The sequence below is a fragment of the Zootoca vivipara genome, chromosome 4 (assembly GCF_963506605.1).
Source record: "Zootoca vivipara chromosome 4, rZooViv1.1, whole genome shotgun sequence".
NCBI lineage: Eukaryota > Metazoa > Chordata > Lepidosauria > Squamata > Lacertidae > Zootoca > Zootoca vivipara.
In genome coordinates this window covers 59,596,992-59,619,203 of record NC_083279.1, presented here as the reverse complement: position 1 = coordinate 59,619,203, position 22,212 = coordinate 59,596,992, and the positions used below count along the sequence as shown (strand labels likewise).

The following is a 22,212-nucleotide window of genomic DNA, read 5'->3' as shown; positions in this document are numbered from 1 at the left end:
AAAGCAATTTATTTCCTGTATTTCAAGCACAAAGCACTTTCCAAGGAAGGCTTCCAGCCTAGGTTTTGATCCCATCACAGATTTTTGTTCAGAAGCGGTATTTTTCGGATGCCTAACTTTTCATTTCTGTTGTGAGTGCTCTTACTAATCTCTTGAGATTCAAGGATAGAACTTGCTGTAGATACGTGCAAATAAAGCAAGGATACCACTATTCTCAGTCAGAGTCATAAAGGAAGATTTTGGAATAGGTGACAATAATCACACCATTTCTGGATTAAATAACCTGTATCTCTTTCATGTTTTACTGTGGAGGGGGTGAGAATGGGACCTGTGGCTCCCCAGAGCTCAAGCTTCCATCAGACCCAGCCAGCATGGCTAATGGCGTGGGATGATATGTTCTAAAAAGAATATCAGTCACTTGCTAATGCCAACAAGATTAACAGGATAATACCGTGTTTCTCCTAAAATAAGACACGTCTTATATTTATTTTTGTTCCCAAAAAACACACCACGGCTTATTTTCAGGGGATGTCTTTTTTTTTTTTGGTGTCTTTGCGGAGGGGGGAGAGACGGAGCGAGGCGAAACGGTGTGTGTGTGTGTGCACCTGGGTAAGGAAAAGGGGACTTCTCCCTCGCGCGCACGCACGCACAAGAGCACCAGAAGAGTGCTCTTCGCGCTGCACTGTGCTCCCCGAAGCGGCAGCACGAAGAGCCCGGTGAGAGGCAGCTGCGGCTGCAGGTGAAGCCCGGGATCTGCGTGGGCGACTGGGGGTGAACGCACTGAGCGCTGCGGCGGTAGCGAAGAGGCGCCCGATCAGCTGAGAAGCGGGCTGATCGGGCGCCTCTTCGCCACCGCCGCAGCGCTCAGTGCGTTCGCCCCCAGTCGCCCACGCAGATCCCGGGCTTCACCTGCAGCCGCAGCTGCCTCTCAACAGGCTCTCCGCGCTGCACTGTGCTCCCCGAAGCGGCAGCGCGAAGAGCCCGTTGAGAGGCAGCTGCGGCTGCAGGTGAAGCCCGGGATCTGCGTGGGCGACTGGGGGCGAACGCACTGAGCGCTGCGGCGGTGGCGAAGAGGCGCCCGATCAGCTGAGAAGCGGGCTGATCGGGCGCTTCTTCGCCACCGCCGCAGCGCTCAGTGCGTTCGCCCCCAGTCGCCCACGCAGATCCCGGGCTTCACCTGCAGCCGCAGCTGCCTCTCACTGGGCTCTTCGTGCTGCCGCTTCGGGGAGCACAGCGCAGCGCGAAGAGCCTGTTGAGAGGCAGCTGCGGCTGCAGGTGAAGCCCGGGATCTGCGTGGGCGACTGGGGGCGAACGCACTGAGCGCTGCGGCGGTAGCGAAGAGGCGCCCGATCAGCTGAGAAGCGGGCTGATCGGGCGCTTCTTCGCCACCGCCGCAGCGCTCAGTGCGTTCGCCCCCAGTCGCCCACGCAGATCCCGGGCTTCACCTGCAGCCGCAGCTGCCTCTCACCAGGCTCTTCGCGCTGCGCTGTGCTCCCCGAAGCGGCAGCGCAAAGAGCCTGTTGAGAGGCAGCTGCGGCTGCAGGTGAAGCCCGGGATCTGCGTGGGCGACTGGGGGCGAACGCACTGAGCGCTGCGGCGGTAGCGAAGAGGCGCCCGATCAGCTGAGAAGCGGGCTGATCGGGCGCTTCTTCGCCACCGCCGCAACGCTCAGTGCGTTCGCCCCCAGTCGCCCACGCAGATCCCGGGCTTCACCTGCAGCCGCAGCGGCCTCTCACCAGGCTCTTCGCGCTGCGCTGCGCTCCCTGAAGCGGCTCCCACCCCCGGCTTATTTTCGGGGGATGTCTTATATTTATACTACTACTTAAAAGCCTGGCATGGCTTATTTTTGAGGACCGTCTTATTTTAGGAGAAACACGGTATTAGTTATGCTTCCTCAGAGAAGTAAGGCTTACCAAGTCCAATCAGACTGGATCCTAAGTAATAGCTCAATATTAATCACATTTACATGGAACCTTGGTTTTTGAGCGTCTTGGAAGCCAAACGTTTCAGAACCCAAACGCCAAAAACCCGGAATTGCTTCCATTTTCGAATGCGCCTCGGAAGTCGAACGGCTTCCGCTGCGTGTTTTTCCATTTTCTCAATGGAAATTGCCAACAGCCCTTTGCACCTCATTTGTCAAATGTTTTGGAAGTCGAACAGTCTTCTGGAATGGATTTTGTTTGACAACCAAGGTTCTACTGTACTCAGAAGTATCTCCTATTGAATTCAGTCAGGCTTATTCCCAGGTAGTTTAGAATTGCATCCTAAAGAACTGAATGTCGCATTCTCTTCACATCAAATGTATTAATTTATTGGCCACTCTTAATTCTTTTGGATAAAGCAATGAAGTGAATTGATTTCTCCTCCCCGTATTTACACACTAGCATCACAAATGGCCTCAGGTGAAATGCTATACTCAGTTCCACCACTGCCCTGAGCAGCTTTGCATAATCAGCTGCATTTTTGACCTTATCTACTGGAGGCTTGCCATATTTGGAAGGTATGCCATGGTAACATCATAAAGAGTTGTCCTCTATTGATTGCTCTGGAGTTTGAAGGCCGGATTCATTTCCTTGTAAGCCTTAAGCCTTTCCTTCTTTCCTTCTCTCTGAAATTTCCAGTAGGCTTGACAGTAACCCCAAAGTGTGTGACAGAGTGACATTCCTAGTCACCATTCCAGTGACCTGATGTCTGCTGTCTCTGCCATTCCTTCCCTGCCCTCCTCAGTTAAATGTCATTCATCTTTATAGAATAACTTCCATTTACTCTAATCCTGATAAACAAAACAAATAGCAGGTTGCTGAATGAAGCCAGAGCAAGATGTTCTGGTCCTTCCTCCCTGACTAGTCACTAGGATGCAAAGGTAACCCAAAGATTACATACGGTGAGCCCACAAAGACTTTGGCCATCCCAGCTGTCATTACACCCAATGTGTTTTGAGTTTGCATGAGTTTGTCTTTAGGTGCAATTCCTGGAATGTAAACCTGACCTCCACACCGCTGTTAAATGCTTAGTGAAGAACAAGTGTTAAAAGAGTTAAGCAGCTCTTTTAAAGCCTAACGTAAGGTGGATGAAGTGGAAATGAAAAAAAGTATTCTGTGATTTGGCCCGATAAATCAAATTTTGCTTTATTGTTGTAGTAGTCTAAGCAGGAGTCAGCAATTTTGTCCTTGGTTAGCCTTCTTCCTCAAAACTGCTTTCTATTTGATATTTAGGAATTGTTCCTCACCAGCTGAGTATACCTTTTTAAAAGAAGGCCATTTTCCACAGTAACTTGATTGCTCCATGCTTGCCACTGCGCAGTTGTGTGTCTCTGTGTGTTTTAAAGGGAATACCGCAGCCAATGTGACAGTGCATGTTTTGCTTTTTTAGAATTTTAGAAGACAATTGTTCAAAACTGTTTTTCCCTCTAAGCAGGAAGGGGAAAGCAGAGAAATTATTATAGCCAAATTAATTTAAATGGAATCTGAATTTAATGCGAGGAAACTTATTTTATATTTGGGCCATCTGCTGCTTTGGCAAAACTTGGTAACTATTGGGCTTGTTGCCATCTTTATTGCTATAACTTTTTATAGCAGTTTCTTTTCATGAATAGAAGTTCACCTGGTAATTTTTCCTCCCACTTGCAAGAGAAAATATTGCCATTTGAACTTACAAAAAAGGATAATTTTATCCACAGCAGCAATTCTGATCAGAGCCATCCTTCCTACAAGTGAGTGTGTTTTTTATTCCCTCCCACTCTTGTTTCGTTCCTGTATTTATAGGGCAGTAGTTTTGCCTTTGTATGTTCTGTGCACACTCAAGTTGTTTTAATACAAAGCCATAAGTATGGGTTGCATGGCAATTACAAGATATTAAGCCTTTCAAATTTGTAGCAGACCACTGGTAAAGCATTTGATGTATTATCAAGTTAGAGCACCGTAATTTTGACCCACTTGAGAAATAGGGAAATATAAGGAGAGAGAGAAAGAGCATAAATTTAGGACTGACTAATAGCGACTCAAAAGAGAACTAAAATGAGATGTGGTAGATGATTATGATTCAACCATTAATTCGAAAAGTAAGAACATCTTTTAAGTGTGTGTGTGTGTGTGTGTGTGAGTGAGAGAGAGAGAGAGAGAGAGATCAAGACCGTATTTTTCGCTCCATAAGACGCACCTAGTTTTTAGAGGAGGAAAACAAGGAAGAAAATATTTTGCTTTCTTGAATTGTCCTAGGCATAGCAGCCAACTCCTAGAGGCCTAGGTGCCCCCCCCCCAAAAAAATTAAATACTTGAGGAAGCTTCTGCAAAGGGGGAAAGCTCAATTTTTTAAAAGAATCTGCTCAAAGTTTTTTTTTTTTGCAAATGGGAAAAGACCCATGGGGGGGGGTCAGCTCACACATGTCTCCCTCTGCAGACAACGATTGAGGCCCAGGCAAAGGGCTGGGTGGGGCGGGAAGGGAGGTAGCTCCCTTACCTACCTCCCCACTCTCTTGCAATCAGCTGCTGAGCGGGTCCTTTCAACACTCTCTTTCCCTCTTGTTAGCCTTTAGCTTTTTTTTTTTTTTAAAAAAAAAGCATGATCTGCCTTTCGCCCCTGGGCAATTTGGCTCCAGTGATCACGCATTTACTCCATAAGACGCACAGACATTTCCTCTTACTTTTTAGGAGGAAAAAAGTGTATCTTGTGGAGCGAAAAATACGGCAGTTTTTTTTAAAAGTTTCTTTATTTGCATGTAGCTGAGGTTGGCTTTTGGAGTGGCCCATGTAAACAGTTCCATATTCAAGCAATAGCACAGGATAGCATTGACCCGAAGCCCACAAAGAAGCATTGGGCAGGTTGTGTCTGTCCAATTATCTTGTTCATTCTCTCCCTTCAGACACAACCTGCCACCTGAATGTAGGAGGAGCTGTTTGTGGGGCTGACTGTGTGAGATCATTTGTTTTCCCTTTTACATTTCTATTCCATATTTCTCCCATTCTGGAATCCCATGAATTCCTAGCTGACGTCCTGAACACACCTTTGCCAAAACGTCCCCTTCTACCAATGTCCCTTCTCCACTTGCAAGGCCGGAGTGGTGGGGATAGAAAGCTGCACAGAGAGGGAAAGAAGATAGGGGGGGGGTCTCTTGCTGCCCCTTCCGTTCTCTGGCATTTGGTGTGCTGCATGTAAGTGCAGTAAAGTAGGACAAAGTTACCCTGGGAAATGTGCTGTGGGAGCACGTTTTTGGATATGTGTTGTCTGTTTGTTCATTTCATTATTTCATTATTATTTTATCACATCTATATACCAATTTTACTTGAAGGAGCCGAAAGTCGCATGCATCATTCTCCCCTTCTTATTTTATCCTCACGGTAAGTGTCTGGCCCAAGGTCACCCTAAGTGAGAGCTAGAATGTGTCTTCCCAGTCCTGTTCCAGCATTCTAATTGCTACATCACCACCTCTTGGGGGGATATACCTATATCTGTACTGAAACAGGGTCTTAAAATGATAAAATAAGAAAATAAAACACTAGCACATGCTGGAAACGAAATTGTTCAGTAAATATTGTGAGTGTAGCAGATTAGGTACAAAACTCTGTTCCAAAACACATGGGCTAAATATACAATTTGCCCTAGTGACATTGGAGTTTGCTATTTGGGACCTTCCCTCAAACAGCTGTGTTAGGAAAACAAATGGGCCCAATTTTTCTTTTGTCTTTCTGTAGTGAACCTGATTACATGAAAAGTGGCAAATGGACTAATGTCACCTAACAGAACCGCATCGTGTGACTTATCAAAACCCTTTAATGCTCTTTCTTCAAAGCATTTCCTTGTCAAAGATATAGAAGGAAGAAGATAAAAGGGTTTGCATCATGTAAAAAGCATACACTCCACCAGAATTGCCTACAGAGACTGAACGCGATAACGTTCTGTTAGTCCTTATGTAAAATAGTTGATACAGTATCTCAATATCCTTGGCTGTCACTGTATGAATTTACCTTCCATTTCACCTCTTTTCCGACCCTTCTTTGCCCCCTTTTATCTCCCTGCTTCTAACTTGCTTCAAAGTTTTGTATTCCCTCTTGTCTTTCCAAGTAAGCATGCATAGCATGAGACGCTTGGATAAAGGTTCCTCCAATCCTGTTAAAATACTGGTATAGTGTTTTATCACATTCTTTTGTTTAAAAAAGGTAACATTGTGCACTCTTTGCTACTGCTTGGTTTTAAAACTACTGTACTGTATGTTGCAATTTTGTTTTTAAAGCTTTCATAGTTTAGGGTCCAAGGAGTTACATTAGGCCTGCTCAGAGCCTAGAAGTCTAGTGAGATTTTTCCCTTATGAGATTTTTCCTATTTCTTTTTTCCTGAGGCGCTTTGAGAGCATTTGTCAATTTGGGGAAGTCAAATATCATCCGGGACTCTTGAGAACAGGAACTACTACTAAGAAAGCTTACTTTTTCTTGACTGCTCATCAACTGTGATAAGTTGCAAACTCATTGAATGCATGAGCCTTCTCGCCTGGTTTTCTGGTGATTAATTCTAGCCATAATTATATGGATTGCTCATACTGTCTCCTGGAATTTTAGGCAGTGTCACAAGTGTTTGAAAGTGTTGCAACACTATAATAGTTGTTATACAGTGGTACCTCGGTTTACAGACACAATTGGTTCCGGAAGTCTGTACTTAACCTGAAGCGTACTTAACCTGAAGCGAACTTTCCCACTGAAAGTAATGGAAAGTGGATGAATCCGTTCCAGACAGGTCCGTGGAGTACTTAAACTCAAACCGAGGCATACTTAAACCGAGGTATGACTGTATTAAATATTAGAAGGGAAAATGTAGAAGAAGATGGGAATGAGAATTAAAAACAGTAAGTTAACTGGGCATCTTGTAAACTGATAAGCGTTTACCCTTGTTAATAATGGGAGCAGCTTTAGTTCACATATGTTTTAAAACACACAAATTTGCTCAACTTCTTTAAGCTATCTCTAACCCTCACTGGCAAGGGAAAAATGCATTTCAGGCCTTTAACTTCTACCTCGCTAAAAATCTCATGTTTGTTTTTTGTTTGGGTTTTTTTTAAAAAAAAAAGATGAAGAAAATATATTTCAGCTTCTCCTGTACTTTGTATTTACTGCTGAGTCATGTAAATTCCTGCAAATGGATGTGTTATACATTTTCACTGTGTGCTTAGGTTTTTATTCCTGAAATACATCTTGACAAGATGACACATTGAAAGGAATCAAATAGGATGTCCAGCTTCATCTGATATCCATGCAACATGGGTCATTTGTTTTGGTTATACATATTGTTTTGTTGCACTTATATTTAGAAATCTCATTACAGGCTCCTTTTATTGCCTTTTCAGATGGAGTAATACCTGTGGAGTGTAATTGCAGATAGACAATTTTCTGTCTCTGCAGTAGTTTTGAACTTCGTATTTGATAAAATTAAGATGCACTCAAAATATGGATTTAGTTCTTTGCACATTTCCCACAATCTCATTGTGCAGCCCATCCATATTGCAGCAGTCATCCTAAAGTAGTAGGATTGGTTTGGCCAAACATCTTTCCTTACTGTCAATATAAGCATTTGTTTTGTTTTTATCTGTGCTACTCTATACTATACAGATATGTCATCTAACTTTGAATATCCATGAAAAATTATTTAATGTTTGCCTTGTAAATTCTTTTGCTGAGAGGTAAGAGAATACAATAAAAATTTAAATGCCTTTCTGCTAAGGGCTGAAATTGATGTAGTTCTAGAAAAAGAATGCATCTCCTTCCAAAATGTAGGGGAGCTATATCTGGACAATTTTCATTTGCTCAGTAAGATAAATGTATTCATCAAATGCAAGAATTTTATAAAAGAAATGGAAAAAGAGTTCCCCCTTTACATTTTAAAAGGCATAGCATTCAGTCCAGAGCCTATTGTATATCGAATTGCAATATATACCTGAAGCTCCTGAGTTAGAGATGCTAACTGTTGACTTAAATGAAGGAAGACGTCCATGCATAGATTGCTTTGCCAGGAGAGTTTCATGAGTGCATCAAAGCTATGGGCCTTGAATATGGGTCATAGACAGTGTGCATTCTTTTCTTGCAGAACACATCAAGTTTCCTCCCTGAAATTTCCAGTTAAAAGGACTGGATCATGTGAAAGACACTAGCAAACTGTGTTCCCCAGTTCATGGTAGGTGGCAGGGATGATAGGAGTTGTCCAAAATATCTGGAGGGCAGTAGGTTGGAGAATGCTGGAGGGATAATACCAAATTAGATGGACAAAAAGTCTGGTCTGGTATCGGGAAGATTCACGTGTGTTTATTTTATTTATTACATTCAAATCTCAGCTTTCTTCCAAGGAGCTCAATACATGCTTCCTCCTCCCCATTTTATCCCCACAACAACCCTGTGAGGGAGGTTAGGTTAGTCTGGGAGTAAGTGACTGGCCCAAGCGCACCCAGTGAGCTTCATGACTGAGTGGGAGTTTGCTCTGTGCTCTTTACCTGTAAGATATTCCTGGAGTGATGCAGTTGCCAAGGCTAATGAAAATATATTTGACAATACTGAATATACACAAATGCTCTCTCCAGCAAGTTTTTTTTTAATATTTTTAATTACTAAACAGAGTAGTTTGTATCATAGACAAAGAGTGGCATTTTTAAATGGCATGTTAGTACTGACTCATTGGCAGTTTTTTTGCATTGATGCATTCTGGCTCACACTGTGTTTTTTTTTTAAAAAAATGATCAGGCTCTTTAATTTATGGGATGTACCAGTATGTACAAGATGACGGTTCTATGACTAGTACCACCCACATTACTTGATACTCATATATATTTGCCAGCCATGCTAAAGTCAACAACATGGGAGGGAAAAAAATGACAGCCATAACATTATCTGTGTCTATTCTTGCATGCCCGTTTGCACAAAAATGGATCTGCAGATACATTATGGCAGGGGTGTCAAACTCAAATTCATTGGGGGCCGCATCAGCAGTTTGGTCACCCTCAAAGGGCCGGTTGTATCTGTAGGACTATGTGTCCACTCTTTATTATCATAAATTATTGTCACTGCATTCAATTATTACTGTTTTTTGTAATAATGTAAGTAATAACTAACATAGTCAGAATAATGGCAAGTAGATATTCAAATGTACAATTATTGTACAATTTATTGAAAAATGATTTTTGGTAACTGCACTGGGTTGGTGGAGGCTCGCTAGGGTTTCATGCAGGAGCTTTGCAGAGCTACTGGTACCTGGAGATGCTGGGGTCCTTCTGCATGCAGGACAGATGTTCTGCCAGTGAGCCACCACCCTTCACCAAAGGGACTGGCTGAGGTTGACTCACTGGAGCTGTTCTCCGGGTTCCAGGGTTTAAGGGCCAGAAGTATAAAGCAGCATCCTATGTTTCTGAGGAGAGGGAGAGGGAGGGGAGGGGAGGGGAGGGGAGGAAGGCACTGCTGGGTGCTTTGTCTGTGCTTCAGCAGCAGCAGCAGCCGTTTCCAGGCGCTGAGCCGTGGCAGGAGGAGGAGGATTCAAAGTGCTACAGAGCACTGCTGCGTCGCAGAGGCTCGGGACTCTCCGTGCGGCGTTGCTGGCCGCTGACCCGGCAAGCTGCCTTCTCCTTCTCCTGCTGTGGCTCGGGGTGCTCCACGCAGCACTGCTCCGGCCGCCTTTCTACCCCTCCCCCAGGCCCCAGCTGTTTGTTGGCGCTTTGTTGGTGCGGCGCTTCAGCAGCAAGATCCCGCTGCTGGGTCCCGCTGGCTGGGGCGCTCGGCGGGCCACATGACGAGGTCTGGCGGGCCGGATTTGGCCCCCGGGCCTTGTGTTTGACACCCGTGCATTATGGCATCTTCTGTTACTGAACTCAGTGTGATCAAACACAAATTTCCATGATCAGAAGACAAAATAGTGGCTCTTTTACCATTTTCCATATGCAGCAGGATCCGAGTGAGGGTTGCACACAGGGGCCTGCAATTTTAAACCACCATCTAACTGAACCCATAAGGGAATCCTTAACTAAGATAATTAAAATAATAACTAAGATAATTATTTTAAAAAGTTATACCTTTTTGAAACATTGCTTAATTCGTGAGCTGTTGGTGCAGTATAAGCCAATGAATGTTTGCTCAAAAGGAAGTCCTGTTGTGTTCAATGGTGGCTATTTTCAAAACATTTGAAGTATCTTTGGGGGGAAGGATTGCCTGTAGCCCAGTAGTAGAGCAGATGTTTTAGGTGCAATCAACCCCCAGCATCTAAATAGTGCTGTGAAAGACTCCAGTTTGAAACTCTCTAGAAAGCCATTGTATTTCAGTATAGATGAGCTAGATGGACCAATTATCTGTCTCAATAATCCTGCCTTTTAAAAACAAGAATGTGCTTTAGATTTTCCCATGCTTTATTCTATGGTGCCTTTAATGTATGTTGTCCATTCATTATCATAAGTCACTTTGGGTTGCATTGGCCAAAAGAAGAAGAAGAAGAAGAGGAAGTGTCGAATAAGTTTTAATAGTATTAACGTAAGACCAGGGACTTAACGTGTAAATAGGATTGCAGCCTTAGTTATCAGTTGTGCTTTGTATTATGAACATTAATTGGTAGTGTTTCTCTCTTACCCCCTAGACTTGTAGAAATATAGTTTTAAATGTTTGTTTGAATGGTAATCATATTGAAATAGCATGTTTTCATTCAGCACTGGCATATCGCTTTAAATGTTTGTCAATTTATAAAGATTGAGCAGTGATTTCGAAGAATCTGGGACACATTCCAACTGCAAGCCTTACTCATTAAGGATTTTCCCATATCTTTATTAGTGAAGTTGGAATTAGAAATGAAATGCCTTTTGCAACTAACTGGCTTACCTCTGGCATGCTGCTGAATTGTGCGGAAGGAAAAAAATGCCCACAAAATATCTACCTAGTTTTGTTTTACATTTTAAAAGTCTTTATGAGTGTTCCTGCTACAGTAGTGTGGTGGAGAGAGGTTAACCTCTAGCAGGCAAGATAAATAAAGTAAATTATTTTCCTTAAAAGGTTTTTAAACGAGTCAGATACAGAGTGGTGGTGAAGGGAGAGGATGTATCTCTGGTCCCCAGTGATAGCGAGACACTACCCAAAACATGCCCTTGGCATCTGCAGAACCACAATCCATAAAGCACTACAGATTGCACTAGCTGGGACGGAAATCATGTCTTCCCTTTATCAGCAAGTAGCAGATGGCGTGCTTGGGAGAAATATGATTTCCCCACAACTGTCATACTATCTTGGGGAAAGTGGTTGGGATTCTCCACAAAGTCTATGCATTCTTCATGCAGTAAACTAATTTCCTTTAAAGGCCCTAAGGGGATTGAATTCTCCCTCCGTTTGGGAAACTTCCTGCATCCGGCGCAAGATGCATTTCTTTGCTCTCCCCCCTGACGCATTTTCTGTCATCATAGTCCTTTTAGACAGTGGTAAACTCTATTTATCAACAAGAATGTATCTCTTCTCCGTGTCAGCTTTGAAATAAGTGTGAAGTATTGCGGCATATAAAACGTTTGGATTTAGTAGTTGCTTCGTGTCTGAGGGTTTGGGGTGGGTTGCAACGGCATAAGAATCAGGATATAAATTATCCTGGCTTGTAATTTTGAATGTCTGTTGCTTCATGAATATTAATGCATTCATGAAGCTTGACATCTGTCACTTGGGATGTTCAGAAGTTTTCTATTTTTAAAAATGACAAGTTTAATGGCTCTTTTTAGAGCCAGCTAGTCTGGGGGAGTTTGCTGGAATATCTTGACAGGGTTGTTTTGCACATTTTTTGCACCAAGTTGTGAAGCTCCCAGATAGCTTTGTTGCTTGTCAATTTTGACACCTATTTCAGTCCTCTTTGTAGTATAATTAAGTATCTGGTGGATCCCCGGGCTATGTAGACACGCTGATGGCATTTCTAGATGAACTGCTTTCTCAGATCAGTGCTGCTTTATGCTCTTCTTGTTAACTATATATTTAAAGAACTATATGACGATAATAGCAAAGAACAATGCAAAATCATTTGACTCTTGAATTGTAATGATTTCTGTATTTTCAGCACTGTGGCTGCGTTAAATAAACACTCATTATTTTCTAAAGCACAGAAATAAGTGCCTCTTGTTTCAGGAGAACTAAATCACTTGTAAAGGTGTTGCCGGTTGAACCATCCTCATCCTGCTTTAAATTTGCAGCCTCCGGGAAACATAACCTGATATTGGAAAATTGCACCAGAGGGCCATTCTAGATTCAAAGATCTTTGGTATGTTCCATCCAACACACTGTAGGTGCCTCTGCCTTGACTTCAACTCTAGGTAGATTCATTTCTAAATCCTTCTGTTTGGGCTGGTATAGATCCATAGAGGTCTACATTGAGACAAAACATAACAAACCCATACAGAGCATAGTCTTCCTTAATAATCCTCTTGGCTTTTCTGGTCAACAGGGCCAAATGCTCACTTTCAGGTTTCAGGATAATAGATGCCTTGAGTCCTGGGCATACTCCTGGGTAAGAGGGTTGTCAACAAATGCAAGCATTACAGAATCAGCAAAATTTCAGGGACCCTGATGTGTTCCTTAAAAAGATCCCCTTAGCTCATGGCATGAAAGGCACTGCAAAGCATTAGTTGTCCAAGATGCCAGGTGATCATATTTTTCCACAGTCCTAGCAGGCACTAACAAAGGACTGTAATTTTATGCAAGAGTTTTAAATGTATTTTTAGTACACCTTCTAAATCCATGACTGGTAAATTGCCAGCACCATGTACTGCCAAAACTAATACACATATTGCCTTACAACTGCACACCAGCATGGTTGTTTTTAATATATCAGTTTATTCATTGATGTCTGCATAGAAAATCGTAATTCACAAATGCACACGTACACAGCGGTATACTTCAATTAATTCCTATGTGAAATTAATATTCATTATAGTTTTGTGAAATAAAAGCATCTACTAATCAAAATGTTAAGCTAATGGAGTTTCCTCCCCCACTCCCAATTAGTATTGTTGTCTCACATTCCATCACTTGCAGCAGCTGGCTTGTTGTCAATTTATAGTTTGGACCTTTACATAGAAGTGGAGGGAGGAAAAGAAATTAATTACTGAGAAAGAAATCCCAATAGTACGTTAGCGCTCAGAAATCTTCAGTTACCCACTTGTTAAAGCTGCTGGTTGTGCAAGAAATGAAAAACAAAAGGAGAATCCTGCAGATATTTTTCTTGAAGGCTACCCATTTGTAAGTGACAACCACATAAGCAGCTGCGTGTTTGTCCATCTGACACAGTATTCCTTGCTCTAACAGTGGGCATAGATGGTTCACATCACTTGTTACCTGAGAGAAATTATAAGATATTATTATTATTATTATTATTATCATCATCATCATCATCACCATCTCGTTTCCTCTTCCCCTCCTGTGTAGACTAGAAAAGAACAGCCTCTCCCAGCATCATTTTCTAGACAATCCATATGTACTACATTTTTTGTGAACAAGAATGGCTATTAACTCTTATGCTTCTTTTCAGAGATTAAACATGGGAGCGCATTCCTTATTTAAGGCTAAAATGTTATGTTGATCTGAAATTCTACAAGCCTTTAAAAATTGCTTTAAGCTACCTTTTTTCTTTTATAGCTGTCTCCAAAATACATGTTGTGTTTCATTCACATCACTCAAGTCTTTCCTAACCTTATCTAGCACACATGAGATAGGAATGTGTGCATACATTGTATATAGCATCCATCTGAATTTGGATACCATCATATAATACCATTTTTAAATAATGAGGGTTCCTGTTTTGATTTGATGCAAATTTCACCATCATACTCTCCCAACATTTTCATCATATTTTCAATCCATTATTAGCCCAAGGTCACTTTCACTGTTTTTCTGTGATTCAGGCACAGTACTTCATACTTATGTTAGTGTTTTGTGATGGTTTGCTTTTTTCTGAATGTGGAGCTTAATGGCTACATATGTCAAGATGAAATTTAATTTGCTGCTTGGTGGTTCGTTTACAAAGTGGCACTATTCAAAACTATTTGCGTTTTGTGCCTTGTTTTTGCTTTCTTTTATGATGGATTTGTTGTTGTTTTTTACCTAGCTAATATTTCTTGCTAGTATTCCAAGTATGAACAGTGTTTAGAACCATATTTTATAAGCATATATTCTCCCACAACTGTCTGTATTTTCCCTTTATGGTTCCTAATAATGAAAACCTCAGGGAAGGCCTCAAATGGAGACTCCATGGATGAATTTAGCATTACTCTCCAAGTTGTCTTTCTATTTGAGTTTATGAAATAGAAGTCTTTCTCCACAACCTGGTTCCCTTCAGATGTTAGTTGGACTTCAGTTCCCATCAGCCCCAACCAGCATGGTCAGTGGTTGAGGATGATGGACATTTAATTCTGCAACATCTGCAGACCACCAGATTGGGAAGACTGATCCTGGTTTGTGGGCAAGTGGAGAAACCAACCAATCTAATGCATCTGTTGCATTCAAAAAGCAAAACATGAGAAATGAGTTGGCTTGATTATACATTAATATTTGATTTATATACCATCCTCAGATTAAAACTCACTTTATTTCAATGTCTGAAATAAGGAGGAGATTCCTCCCTCTAATGTCACGTAGCACCTGAAGGAGCGTCTCCACCCCCATCGTTCTGCCCGGACACCGAGGTCCAGTACCGAGGGCCTTCTGGCAGTTCCCTCGTTGCGAGAAGCCAAGTTGCAGGGAACCAGGCAGAGGGCCTTCTCGGTGGTGGCGCCCAGCCTGTAGAACGCCCTCCCACCAGATGTCAAAGAGAAAAACAGCTACCAGATTTTTAGAAGACATCTGAAGCCCTGTTTAGGGAGGCTTTTAATGTTTAATTGATTATTTTATTTCATTTTTCTGTTGGAAGCCACCCAGAATGGTTGGGGAAACCTAGCCAGATGGGCGATCCCCATATGTTGTTGGACTACAAGCCCCATCATCATCAGCTAGCATGGGTGAGAATACATTGCTTAGAATACTTTTGCAAGCAGGTCAAACAAGCCACCTGCCAATTTTTAAACTTTAGATTTCACTTCTCAGCTGTTCATAGTATGATTTAAGTGCAACTTTTTCAATGTCCACAGCTCTGTTGCCTGGGGACAATGGAACACCCACCCATCCAGTAACCTCTTGTCTAGTCTCTGATCTTCTTAGTGGATCATTTGTTGCTTTCAGGACCCTCAGAGTCAGCACTGTCTTTAAAAAAATGTGGTGTATTTACCCCACCCACCCACCCACCCTTGGCATGTGGCCTCTGGAAAGTTGCTCACTCCTGGTTCAAAGACCCAAAAAAATATAGTTTAAGTATATATTTTTAAGAACTATGCATTTGAATGTGTTTTGGAGAGGTGTTAACTATTGCAGACATATTTATATTGTATCTCTTTATCTTTGTTTTGTTTAATATAGGTAATGAGTTTGGGCATCCAGAATGGTTAGACTTTCCCAGACAAGGCAATAATGAAAGCTTCCATTATGCCAGGAGACAGTTTCATTTAGCTGATGATCAGCTTCTTCGCTATCGATTCCTAAATGAATTCGACAGAGATATTAACAAGTTGGAAGAAAGATTTGGCTGGCTTTCATCACCCCCGGTAAAGTATATACATTAGGTTTTTTGCATTTGTCACAAGTATTGTGCATGTTTGAAATTCTAATAGTAAACTGCATTTGAAAAGAAAATAAAGCAATTTCTTATATTCTGCGTTCTCCTTTTAACATATTTTCAAAGCATATGAGTGGTGATGTTGTGTTCATATCACAATGAAACAGTCTCCTGTTTACCATGAAAAGAAAGATCTTTTCTTTCCCCTCCATTTGATGTATTTTATTTTATTTTATGTCCAGTAATAAAACTGTCTAGATCACATCTAATGTTTACATTATTTTGACATATTTGTTTGATAATAATAATAACAACTGTGCTTATTTTTAGAAAATGCTTTTAGCTTTCAATAAATTGTTAAATGTTTGTTATCATAATATCAATATTCTACTTAACTGTAGAACTAGACTGCAAATAAACTCACTGCCAGGTTCAGTTGTTGTGCTACATTTCTTGCTTTCTTATTATTCTTAGCTCCCATTTGCAAGCTTCACATTGCCCGGTAATTTGCTTAAATTAGGAACACTTTGACTGTTTCCATATTATGCAGCCTTATTTGTAAAATACTTAAGCAAATGCTTAAACAAATACTTAAACAAATGCTGGTGGAAGAGAATAGGCATAAGGTGACTTTGCATGCCCCTCTTGCATTCGGCAGCTTCCTGCAAATCATATGCTAGAAATTGGGGCGCTCTCCTGAATAGAGGCATGCAGGTGCTGAGGGGAGAACCCTGAAAATCAAGCAGCAACTGAGTGTGAAAACTGATGAAATCATGGCATACAACCATTTGCAATTGAGTCAAAAATTCTACTTATATGCCATTATTAAGAGTATTTCCATCTGTTCCACGCAGTGGAGAAAGACTTGCTAATTATACATCTGCAGAAAGGCGGCTGAAACGTTGATATCTGCAGATGGTTTGCATATCCTACCAGCAATGATTAGAACAGCATGGTAGAAGTGTGGCTATTCTATTGGCAGGGCAATGAGGAGTAGATTAGTATCTTTGCTGATACTAATGTTACCCAACCATGTGACTCCTTTCCCCACCTGAAAGGTAGCATGAGAATTCCTGTGTGTCATGGAGCATCCATATTGAAGCTGTTCCCCACATGAGCATTGAACCAGTTTTTAATGCTACCCTCCCAACCCTGCTGTCTCTGCTGCTTACCAGTGTGATTGATGCGGGGTGGTGGCAAGGTTGGGGCTGTGCAGGCACATTTTGGGGAGTCTTCTCAACCCCAACCTCACCCTTGCCCAGCTCCAAGATCATCTTGATAAGCGCCAGCAATGTCAGTGTCAGAGGGCATCTCTGTGGCACCACTCCACGACACTGGCCCATCTTGGATGCTGATTTGAGGAGGAGCCATGGTATAAGCCCCTCCCACCTGGTGCAGCCCCTCCCTCATTACCCCACCAGCTTGGCTACCATGCTGTGGGAGTATTGTGAATACCAGGGCTTATCTAGGAGAAAGAAGCTGCTGCTATTAGCCCATAAAACCACTAATTGGCATATTATACACAATATAATTTAAGATGTGGAAGGGGAAAGGGGTGGAGAAATGACCATGAAATCAGTGGTGCAGCCATATGTGCATGGTATGGTTGGAAAATGGGCAACTATATGTTCAGAGGCAGTAAGCCACTGAATACCAGGTGCTGGGGTGAGTCCCTTAATTTCCTGCCTATGTACTTCTTGGTGGGATCTAGTGGGTCACTATGGAAAATGGGATGATAGACTAGTTGAGCTTTTGACCTGACATCCCCTTATGTTTTTAAGGGAGCTCATTCAGGATCAAATGACACGTGACACGTAATGAAAAGCATGTAGCAATCACTCTTGTTTTTCTTAGATCAACTTCCGCTCTGGAGGATGCTTATTGGCACCAGCCACATGGTGGTGCACAATTTTCTGAAGGTATCTGAAGAAGTGTGCATGCACACGAAAGCTCATACCTATGACAAACTTAGTTGGTCTCTAAGGTGCTACGGAAGGAATTTTTTTATTTTTTGTTTCCACAATTTTCAAGGGAGACATGGCTGCTGAGGATGGAATTTTTCTCCCAGCCATAATCACAACAACAACCCCCTCCTTAGCAGCTGTAATTAATTTAAGAAAAATGAGAGACACAGCTGCACTATATAGATTAAACATAATGTGAAGCTTGGTTCTAAGAATGTTATGCGTTGAGTCCCTGGTTCTAATGCCACTTTGCCATGAATTTAGGCACTTGCTTAAGGCTACTTAATATCTCACAGCCTTAGCCTTCTTGACCTTCCTTACATGTATGTTACTCAGTTAATATATGTGAATTGGTTGGAGCAGTAGAAGAATGCTACGCAAGTATGAAGAAATAAAGGATGCTGAAGTTACTAAAGGAATGAAAGATAACTAACAAGCTGTATGCATTCATTGCTCTACCTCTCAGGCTATTTTACGCACGTTTCCCAGACTGTCAACACTTGTGTTGACAATAGATAGGATTGCAGCTTTTAATTATCACAGTTGCTGCCACAGGAGACTTTTTGGAAAGCTTTGCAGCTATATAACTCAGGGAGAAAGAGAGAAGAAGCAGCAGTAAAATAACCATAGAACTTTACAGAATGAGTTGTTTTATGAAAATTAATTTCATAGGTAAGCAATTAGTCTAAAGTGTCATCCACGGTTTGTTGCTTTTCTGATTCAACCAGATTTTGCATTGGAAATTAATACCTTTTTTCATATTTAACATGCAAAGCAGATATGCGGTAGCCAATGGCGTTATAGTAGACGCTGTTCGTTCTTATTTTCATCACAACCTATCTGGCCACTCACTAGGACGAAATTGTCCTGGTGCCTCTACCAATTGTTTGTCATTAATAAATGTTCTGCTTTTCTCTTGCAACATAGGCAGGCAGCACATTGTCAATAAGGATTATTTCAGAGATTTTTAAAGCCTGTAAGGGGAAAAATAGCACCATGAGGTCAATTACTGTATAACTTTTAAACCAGACCTCTGATCTCTGAGCCAGCATTCCTGTGCAGCCTAATCCTATACATTCTTATCGTAAGTCCCACTGAATCAGTGAGACTTGAACACAGGCAAGAGTCTTTCCTGCATCTGTCCTTAATTGTATTTAGTTTCCCCGTTGTTAATTCTTGCACCACTTCTTCTTCTTCTTCTTCTTCTTCTTCTTCTTCTTCTTCTTCTTCTTCTTCTTCTTCTTCTTCTTCTTCTTCTTCTTCTTCTTCTTCTTCTTTTTTACTGTACCTTCACCCTCACGCAACTTACAGAACAATCCAAACCTGGGCTACAAAGCATCAGAGTGAGAATCACTGCCACATCCCAAACTCTGCTGCTCAAGCTGGCTAGAGAGGAAGTTGGGTGGGGTGGAGTTTTCTTGTCCCTATGCGGATCTCCAGCTTGATGTACGTAGCTGAGGGCCGCAGATCAGGTTTCTTTCACAGGGATGGTGCAGCTTTTAATCCAGTGGATCCATTGGTGGTTCTGCTTTGCTCCCATTCCCTGCTTTGCATCCCTGCGTCTAATACCACCAACTGCTAGCAGCAGTTCCTTACCTCCTGTTCTTTCTGCTGCTTCAGCAAAGGTTTTTGCAGCCGCAACAGAGCCCCCACATCAAAGGCTGGTGGGTGACCACTCCCTTCATATGCTAACCCGCTCTAGCAGCAAATACCAATAGATTTGGATTGCACTCTCATTGTATGTGCTTAATTTCTTGCTAAATACAGGTATAGTACCAGGTATAATAAAATATAATACAGGTAAAAACCATACACGGAAAGAGTCTGCCTTGATGGAGGTAGAAACTGTCTTATGCCTTTTTATGATGTCATTTCTATGGAAACATACGCTCAGCATTTATCACCCCTGCTATGCAAAAATCTTCAAATGGGTCCGATTTTAAACATTGGTTTAAAATCTCTGGAAGAGGACAAAGATCCAGAGATCATGTAAAAGGTTGCCAAATTCTGTGCGATTGCCATAAAACTTAGGGAACAAGCTGTGATATCATCATGATTAAGGTTTTAAATGACAACTTCAGGTTATATTTTAGTGAGTAAGATCTAATTTACCGGTATATCTTTTAATTGCTGCTATATCTGTACTGTCCCTGTTATACCGAACTGCAAATTTAAATGTACCCCTATTGTGTTTCCTGATTTTGTATGTGAGCTGGAACTGGTCTGTGACTGAAATAATAAATTCATTCATACAGGTATAGTACAGTTCCAAAACCCCAGCATTCAACTCTGATATTAATACCTAATAGCTGCCCCAGTTCAACTTGAATGCCACGCACTTGTCTTCCAGTGACATAGCAGGTACTCTTTAGCCCTCTCCCGACTTGAAATTAGCCCTCTGTAATTCATACATGGTTCAAGCAAAATTGCCCTCTGAAATAACACATGTAGCAAGCACCACTTTATAAAACAAAATTTCTTTTTGGTGTGTATAATATATAGTGAACTGAAATTGTTTAGAATATTGTGCGCCACTTGATTGCTTCAGATGTTCCTTCCTCCACAAGCACCTCTTTTCTTAAGCAGTGAGGTTCTTCACTCAGCATACTTCCCATTTCCCTCTCCTGAGCAAAATTGACATGAAATTGATTAAGCATTCAAAAGTGACACAGGCAGCATCTCAAAGACACTGCTTATAAGATTCATGTCAAAAGTAAAATTCTGTGCAGCCATAAATCTCCATCAATCCAGCTGTTGGCCTAAGCAAGAAGGAACAGAGAACACTTAAAAAGAATTGTGAAGTAAAGGACAGGGCCTTTGAAAGAATTTTCTCCTCAGATGTCATTGTGGTGGATTTTCTCCACAGATATGCATACCACCACCTTCAATAGCTAAAGTGAAATATATAGCACTATAGCAGGCTCGTTATTCCTCCCCCCCCCTCTTATAGCTTACCCAGCTTTTTAAAATCTGAATTCTTATATGAAGTTACTTACTTCATGACAGACTGTCACTTACGTGAACTTCTTTCATCTCCAGAATCTCTTGGTTGAATTGACTATGATGGTAAACATATTGCCCTACTTCTATGTGGTTTAAGTTCAAAATCATTTTAGTAAGCATCTAAATCTACCTTTCTTTATCTTTTGCAGGCTTACGTGAGTGAAAAACATGAATCAAACAAAGTTATTGCTTTTGAGAGGGCAAATCTTCTGTTTATATTCAATTTCCACCCATCTAAAAGCTACACAGACTACAGAGTGGGTATAGAAAAACCAGGAAAATATCCTTTCCTATTTGTGTTTATCATTATGACTTCATTTTGGATTTAACACTAAACTATAGTTTAGCACTATGTGAACGAGCCTCAGGCTCACTTGGTCTTTCCTCTTCTCACGACATTTAGCACAACCATGAGGAGGAGATTAGATACACCTGCCTCCTTTTTATGCCCGGAAAGGGCAAATTGTTCCATCTCAGCCCGTCTCAAACTGTGATTTATCATCTTGGTGTATTTCAATAAACAATAGTTTAATCACTATTTGCCCTTTTTTTAATTTAATGATAAACCACAGTTGTCGAACAGCAGGAAGCAGATTTTTCCTCCTTGTGGTCATGCCAGAGAAGTGACAGAGGAGCCTGAGGCTTCCACTTCATGAATGTAAACCATTATTATTATTATTATTATTATTATTATTATTATTATTATTTATATCCCACTCTTTCTCTTCAAGGCTCCATGGGAACCAAAAACAAAAGCAGGTTTATAAATAATAATAAAAATCTGAAAACAGTCGAAACAGCCATAATGGGCCTCTAACGACATGATGCGTCTTCACTGTTGTTTAAAATTTGACTTCAATATATAGTTTTGTTCAGTAGTTTGTTTTTGCAGTGTTAATTTAAATTCTTTTACTTTGGCTCTCCATTAGAACAAAATTTACACTTGTAAATGTGCAGTATGTTTGCATTTTATTAATTGTATAATAGCTGAACAATGTGAAAAAAATGCATAAGATAACATCCTTGAGTATGTGGATGGACACAAATGTGTGGGAAATGTGTTTATAGTGGTATGGTTCACATAGCTCCAGTTGTAGCTGATAATGTGATTTATATAGCACCACCAATATGCAGTTTCTTTTCTCTATATGCAAAGCAAAAGAAAAAAGATTCCTGCCTAAGGGAGTTTAAAAATTCAGCAGTGTGCTGATAATAGAGAGATGCGGTGATGAAAGAGACATAGGTAAAAAACGATGCATCTGAGCAAAGACAGTTACAAATCTTTATACTGCAGTCCTAAATATCAGTTTGGGAGTACGCCCCATGACACACAGGACTTACTTCTGAGTAAGAATGTTCAGACTCTTGCTGTTAGGGTTTTTTTTGGGGGGGGGGTTGTGTGTGGCTTGGGGTGTGACTACATTTTATACAAGGCCTTCACTTGGAAAGTAAACCATTTAATTTGGAACTTCTAGTCTGGGTCAGTTTGCGTGGGAATTGACTCCTTCCCCAGGCTCTTAAATGCACAGCCTTTAGCAAGGATGTGTTCATGCAAGGGTGGGACAGGAACCAATTTACTCCATGCCTGCCTTCCTCAATCCAAATCTGCATTCAGAGCCTTGTACCC

General features: G+C 41.4%; 1 protein-coding gene across 2 annotated transcripts in view; it reads left to right on the top strand.

Annotated features, from left to right (window-relative positions):
* Positions 1–22,212, top strand: part of GBE1 (1,4-alpha-glucan branching enzyme 1) — a 160,463-nt gene that overhangs the window by 112,986 nt on the left and 25,265 nt on the right. For both annotated transcript variants that reach the window (XM_035114821.2, XM_035114820.2), the window contains exons 13-14: positions 15,423–15,607; positions 20,735–20,865. In XM_035114821.2, the coding sequence (XP_034970712.2) occupies positions 15,423–15,607; positions 20,735–20,865 (316 nt within the window). The remainder of the gene's footprint in view (positions 1–15,422; positions 15,608–20,734; positions 20,866–22,212) is intronic.